Raw genomic sequence first — 7,578 nt, 5'->3', positions numbered from 1 at the left:
TATATATATATATATAATTGCAAAGGCTAATTATATAAAAATAAATTATATCTATAAGATTTTTTTGTTAATTTTTTATTTATTCTCTCTTTAGGCTTAATGTCTCAATTTTTCAATTTTTATTTATATCCAAAAGAGATTATGTTAAAACAAAATATTTCAATTTTTTTTCTTTCAATTTGACCTTCAACCTCACTGACTTTAGTACTTTTAGTTTTTTTTTGAAGGGAACACCGCCTTTTTTTTTACCAATCACATGCATTATTATTAAAAAACAATCGGATTAATTTGATATAGTATTAAATAATTTCAATATCTGTTAAATTAAATAAATCCTTTATCAATTAAAACTGACTGAATATCTTAAAAAGATTAATAAAATTTTACGAAGAAAACAATATTGAGAAAGAGATAAAAAAGGAGAGAAATCAATGATTAAATTTGGTGATGTGATGACTCATGTAGGTTTTAACAAATCAATATTAATTAAAGATATAAAAATATTTAAAAAAAACTTATAAAAAACTCAGAAGGGTGCGTGAGAGAGAGATAGAAAACGCGAAGAGGGGTTTCAATTGTTTCTTTTCCGTTTCGCTGCAAATCGAGATAGAGAGAGAAAGAGAGAGAGAATAGAGAGAGAGAGAAAAGAGATAGATATTGTGATCGCTCATCGTTGTTAGTTGCGGCGGAACCCTAACCAGGGGATCGGAGTGAGGAAGATGAGCGGCAAAGTTGGGGGACAGAAAGGTTCATCGTTGTCGGGTATTCCGGCGGCGAGTCGGAAAATGGTACAAAGCCTGAAAGAGATAGTTAACAACATACCAGATAACGAGATCTATGCCACTCTCAAAGAATGTAACATGGACCCTAACGAAGCTGTTAGTCGTCTTCTATCTCAAGGTTTTGTTTCTTTTTTCCCTTTTCACTCAATTACACTAGGGTTTTTCGATTACCGGTTTTTTAATTGATCTAACAATTCTTTTATGCTATTATGTTATTGTAGATCCTTTTCACGAGGTTAAGAGTAAACGAGAGAAGAAAAAAGAGGTTTGTTTTTACTTCTTTGTCAACTTGTTATTATGCGTTGTGAAGAATTACATGTTTTATTTACGTGTTTTTCATGTCTGTTTAATTCTTCAGGGTAAGGATACAACAGAACCATCGAGGTCCCGAGGGACTAATAACTATAATAATATATCCAGTCGCGGCGGTGGTGGTGGTAGGACTGCCACTGACCGCTATGTTGGGCGTGGTGGTGGGGGTGCAAGTTCAACCCAATTCAGTAATAGTGGTATGTATACAGTATATGGATGATGTTTATTGCTATTTTTGGTCTATTTCTTAATTCATGTTCTTTTACTCTAGAAGTTAATAAATGTATATGTGAAAAGTCTCACCCAAGCATCCAATTATGTTTTACCACGTACATATTTGTGTTGATGTTTTGGTAAGTAATACTATGATGTAGTCTCATTTTCAGATATTAAATGTCTGTATATATTTTTATTAATAAACTCTTCACTCTAATGTTGCCTTGTAGTGTATACTATTTTATCTGTTACAGATGTTATTATTTTAAATTTTCTCCCTTGTTTTTGGAGATCAGATTATGGTCTCCCACAGGGTAAACCTGTATTTAAGAAGGAAAATGGAACACCTGCTTATGGAGGCTCCATGTCTTATGCATCTAGTGTGATGGACAATAATTTAAACAGGCAGCTACCGTCACAGCTACCATCTTACAGGTATTATCATTTCCATATATATATATATATGTATGTATATATATATTATATATATATATATATATATATATATATATATATATATATATATATACCATCTTATAGGTATTATCATTTCCATTTACATACATACATACATACACACATACACACATATATACACGTGTGTGTATATGTGTATGTATATATGTAAAAATGTTGGTTCATGATTCTGTGGATTAAAGTAAATTCTAGTTGGTATTTCTGTGATTGCAAATAAGTCCTGGATATTTTAAAGCGAGACTCAATCTTGGGCCTTTTTTGTATGGCTTGAAATACATTTTTTGGTGTTATTTTCCATTTGATCCTTTTGAAAAGGCTTACTCCAATTTATGGTTCCACTTTATCTATCTGTGGCATCAATTTTATAACCAAGTAAATCCCATTTTGGTCCTCAAATATATATACATGAGATATCAAAATATTACTCCTCCATTTATAAATACTGCAAAGTAACGGAAGACTGACGTGTTGTTGCAAATATCTTGAGAGGTCTAAAACAGTATTTATATGTAGGCCACATTGGAGTGTGTAACAGTTCATTTTTGTTGCAGTGATTCTGTTGGTGGCAGTGATGGACTATCTTCATCACAACATACTGGATTGCAATCTCCATGGATGGTGAGCCCAGGTCAAGTGTCAATGGCTGACATTGTCAAGATGGGTAGGCCACAGGCCAAGACCTCCGTGCCTAACTCTTCTGTTCACAGTGGTAATCATCCGAATGTTTTTTCAACCCCAGCAACCTCACATCACAACTTGAATGTTATGGAGACCAATAATGATCAAAGCTATGTTAATAACCCCAATGTTCAACAGAAAGATGAGTGGCCTTCTATTGAGAATCAATCAACAGTTCCTGTATCCTCTGTTGTTGATGCCCATCAAAGTTCTGAGTATTATACAAACTCATCTACCTTTGCTGAAGCTAGTAGGCAACTGAAGAACCATGAAAATGAATTTGTTGCTGAAGATGGCCCTGTTGAGAATGAGAATCACGACAGTGTTGGATCTGCTTCTATTCCCGCTAAAATTATATCTGATGATAATCCAGGAAGTGCTTCTGCATTTGACGATAGTTTGTATGAGGACCTGAATTCTTATCAGTCTCATCGGCATCCTTTTGATGATAATGAAGGTGAATCAGATGCTTCTTTATTTTGCATGTGTATATTTTTCCCTGCTTTAAGTTATCATGGAATTAGAGCGCTGGTGCCATTATTTGAAGTGAACTCACTTTGTAATTCCTCAGTGTTCACATTTTTAGAGCTGTTCTATGCATAAATGGTCTTAAAAATACACATGCTAGACTTGGCCTAAAATATCTAAGATATAGAAATAACATCAGGAAATATACATCCATTTGTTGAGTCAATCTGATGTGGTGTTGGTATTTTTATTGTTATCAGTTTGTGTTTATTTCTGTTATCATCTTACATGTGTGAATGATTTAATAGGTTTGCATTGCTAATATAATCATGTACACACGTATGTCATCTAATAATGTAGAAAGCATGACATTAAATTGTAATACTAATACTATCATTACTATCATGGCCGTATTAGACATGTGCCTACATACATGTCTTCTCAGTCTTAAATTTTTGGAAGTCTTCCTTTCAGGTGAAAATGGTGTTTCATCAGTGGCTGCAAACTTAGAGCAGCTAAATATACACACAGATGATCAAGGGACAGAACCAGAGGAGGACAATTCTGATGTACTTATTCCAAATCATCTACAACTCCATACTCCAGAATGCTTTAGTCTGAGCTTTGGTAGTTTTGGATCTAAACAAAATGCTGCCACTGTTTCTGATGCTGGAACACATGCATCTGGTGCTGGAACACATGCATCTGGTGCTGGAACACATGCATCTAGGCCCTTACAAAGCAACTTGGATGAGGCTTCCGGAGCTAATGATGTTTCAACTATTGGGTCCTCAGATGCCAAGTATGTGCTTAGACGGTAAGACATTTATTCCATATTGTTGTTGTTCATCGTTTACTTAGACACGTCTGTAATTTTTCTTGCAGAAATCCCGACTACTATGGGGAGGAGCATATTACTACTACATCAGATGGGAATATAGCCCACATAACTGGTGTGGATGCTAGGACATATGAACATTCTTCCATTTCACAACCAGAAGCTTTGAAACCGGAATCCTCTGAAACTGCTCAGGAAAATCAATATTCATTTCCTTCATCTTCACACGAGTTTACCTATGAAAATGCCCAACAACCAGATCTTACATATCCTCATTTGCAAGCAAGCTCACATATCCAGAACCTATCTCCTTTCTCCAGTGTAATGGTAATACACTGGATGTGCAATACTATATTTTAAAGCTTTGTTTTATTTTGGCTCTCTAGTTAACTAGAATTTGTTCTTAAATGATCTAGTTAGAATTTAGAGACCCTGATCGTTAAAGATTAGGTTATTGTTGATGCTATATTACTATCCTTTTTTCAGAGAGTAAAATGAAGCTTATTTTCTGCAAAAAGTCTTGTAGGAGAAAAGTGGCTTATTGTAAAAGTAACAATTTTCAAGACTTCTATTTTGCATTTTCAATTAGTCACAATTAGATTATGTTATGGTGTCCTAAATAAATAAACCTGTGTGACATGAACCCTCCTCTTAAATCTTAATATAATGTAGTATTTTTGTCCCATTAGATTATGTTATGGTGCAGACAAATCACTGTTGTGTGGTAATAACAATAATTATTACTGTATTTTCTTTTATTTTAAAATATTGATGTAATCATTATCTAGATCTAACTTATATTGTTTTACAGGCATATACAAATTCTTTGCCCAATGCATTGTTGGCTTCAACGGTTCAAACAGCAAGGGAGGATATCCCGTATTCACCCTTCCCTGTTACACAATCAATGCCTGCAAAATATAGTAACATGGCTTCATCAATTGGTGGTCCTAATATGAACATGTCAGAGGTACACTTCTTGCCAGCTTATTTAAGTTAATCTATTAACTAGCTTTTGGAAGATGTTGGGTTACAGATAACTTCTTGCCAGCTTATTTAAGTTAATCTATTAACTAGCTTTTGGAAGAGGTACATGTCAGTATTTGTCTATTTTTAGGCAAATACTATTTTGGAGTTCATGTTTACATTTAAGGGCTGTAGTTAATTGCCGATAATTCTGGTAAACAATGCTAAGAATTAATGACAACCGCTTTTGCTAAGTGCATGTTTGACTAAATCAAGGTGGTACCATGATTATGTTCAAGCTCCAAAGTGCACCTTTTGCAGAATCACGGTAGCTCATCATGATAACAAACTATCCGCATGAAACCAATGTTCTCCCTTTTTTTTTGCAGCAGTTTAATGTTAGGTTCTACACCCTCTGGTCACTATTATAAGCAAGTTTCATTTTTTTGGTTTATTCAGCAACTAATGTATCTGGATTATATATAGATTAGACTAGATTCATCAATTGTCAAATGTTCTGAAAAAGTCAAATTTGCTTATAGTGACCAGAGGGTGTATTACATACCAACTTTTCACTCTACCTGACTGCCATGTGACATCAGTTAACCCACTCAAGCTTTTTTGATTTAAGCTATTTTTGACGGACTTCTGATTATGCCTTTTTACAAACTAATCTTATGACAGTCCTTGTTTTCTATATATGATATTATAAAGTTTATAGTAAATAGTTAGCAATTAGAAAACATATCAGATGCCGATACTTGGGCTTTGTGCTCAGGTGTCAGAATCAGCCATGTCATTTGGTCATTTTTTGTTCAATTTAATCCTAGTATATTTTGCAGTACAATTTTGTTTCGTTGCTTGATGATGCTAGTAATCCGTGAGGGACAAGTCTTACACTGTTCCCTACATATAATGCCCTCTAAAATAGTGACAAAATGTATTAATTTCAATTTTCACTTGGCTGTTTGGTATGCTCTTTAAAAAGGGGTGTATAATGTTGCATGGGTACAATTACTGACATCTGATATAATATTCATATTTGTTAAATGTTAATACTAGTGCAACAATTTATTTTTATGTGACGGTTCCCTCCTAGTTCAAGTTTTATGCTTTATGTCTTGTGATACATTAGTACTGAGTGGGAAAAACTACACTGCATATGAGTATTAGTATCACTAATAATTCTGACGAGAATATAGTATCCTTTAACCCACTTTTGTAATGTGTATACAAAATACCTAAGTGAAGCAAGGGAATATTCTTAGAGGAGGTTATGCATACATTTGTACTAACATTATTTACCATTGATTACCTTTGATGTGTGTGCGTATGTGTAATTATATCAGTTTTTGAACCCCTATTTTTGAGAATACCTAACTCTAAATGTGTAGTGTTTGTCACCTGGTGCATATGTATTAATATACTTATTGTCTAGGAAAGATGATTACAACTTGCATTTTAGTTTTATGTTGGTGTCTTGATTTTATTGGTTTAGAGAGAGGGAGAGTATAGGAGTCAAGTCTTTTGATAGTGTTTTTTTCAAGATGCAGGCTTTAAGGGCAAACAACATTTCGACGCCTCAAGCTCAACCCAATCAACAAGCTTTGCCTGGTGCTGGTATTGCCACTGGACCTTCACTTCCTCAACACCTTGCCGTGCATCCGTACTCGCAGCCTACTCTTCCTTTAGGGCATTTTGCTAATATGATTAGCTATCCATTCATGCCTCAGAGCTATACATACATGCCATCGGCATTTCAGCAGGCTTTTGCTGGGAATAGCACATACCACCAATCTCTGGCAGCAGTGCTTCCACAATATAAAAACAGCATTTCTGTCAGCAGCTTGCCTCAGTCTGCTGCTATTCCATCGGGATATGGTTTTGGAAGTTCTACCAGCATTCCTGGTGGAAATTATCCTTTGAATCCGTCAGGTGCCCCTACCAGTACAACCATTGGATATGACGATGTTATAAGCTCCCAGTATAAAGACAACAGTCATATGATTTCACTACAGCAGCAGGTATATTTTTTTCCTAAAATGTTTCATCTTTAACCGGTGATTGTTTTCCCAATTATGATTTATTCTTTATGTAGTTGAGTCAGTTTGGTATCAATAGTTCCACGCACAACCATGACATGTGGACCATGTGCTTCATTTAGTTGTCTTTATATTGCGTTTCTTTGGCAAGGCAGGGAAAAAAGAAAATAATTGAAGGAGTTTACTGATTCTGCTTTCTTATGTCAGAATGAGAACAATCCTATGTGGGTTCAAGGGCCTGGTTCACGAACAATGTCAGTTCCTCCCAGCACGTATTACAGCTTCCAGGGACAGAATCAACAACAACAACAACAAAGTGGATTTCGGCAAAGCCAGCAGCCATCACAGCATTTTGCTGCACCCCATGGATATCCTAATTACTACCATTCTCAGAGTGGAATTTCTATGGAACATCAGCAGCAGAACCCTAGGGATGCTTCCCTTGCTGGCTCTCAAAGCCAACCACCTAAGCAGTCCCAACAACAGTTATGGCAAAACAGTTACTAATCCTAATCACCTCCCGGTTTTTAAGGGGCTTGATGTGATGTCAGTTTGAGAAAATGACCATTCAATCCGAGGCGTTCCCCATTGGTCTAAATGTTCCATTGTTTGGTCTGAATAGACCTGATATGGCCGCTGCCCCCATGTGACGGAAGTTGTATTCTACATAATTTATGTGCTTGTGATGTTAACTTAGGTTTTAAGTGTGCTAATTTGTGTACTGCGTACAATAGACCCTTTTTTTTTCCATTTTACAATTTTCTCATCTTGTTATAGTGAAAATTTCGTATTTTGGCTC

General features: G+C 35.3%; 1 protein-coding gene across 1 annotated transcript; it reads left to right on the top strand.

Annotated features, from left to right (window-relative positions):
- Positions 1–534: 534 nt before the first annotated feature.
- On the top strand, positions 535–7,578 carry LOC127106629 (uncharacterized). The gene is given in 11 exon segments (XM_051043927.1): positions 535–900; positions 1,004–1,047; positions 1,141–1,291; positions 1,607–1,745; positions 2,339–2,922; positions 3,408–3,735; positions 3,819–4,098; positions 4,583–4,741; positions 6,291–6,761; positions 6,987–7,217; positions 7,219–7,578. Coding segments are annotated over 11 exon segments (2,685 nt in total). The 5' UTR covers positions 535–719; the 3' UTR covers positions 7,336–7,578.

Source organism: Lathyrus oleraceus, chromosome 7, assembly GCF_024323335.1.
Source record: "Lathyrus oleraceus cultivar Zhongwan6 chromosome 7, CAAS_Psat_ZW6_1.0, whole genome shotgun sequence".
NCBI lineage: Eukaryota > Viridiplantae > Streptophyta > Magnoliopsida > Fabales > Fabaceae > Lathyrus > Lathyrus oleraceus.
Note: the sequence above shows the minus strand (reverse complement) of the source record. Positions and strands in the feature narration are given on the sequence as shown.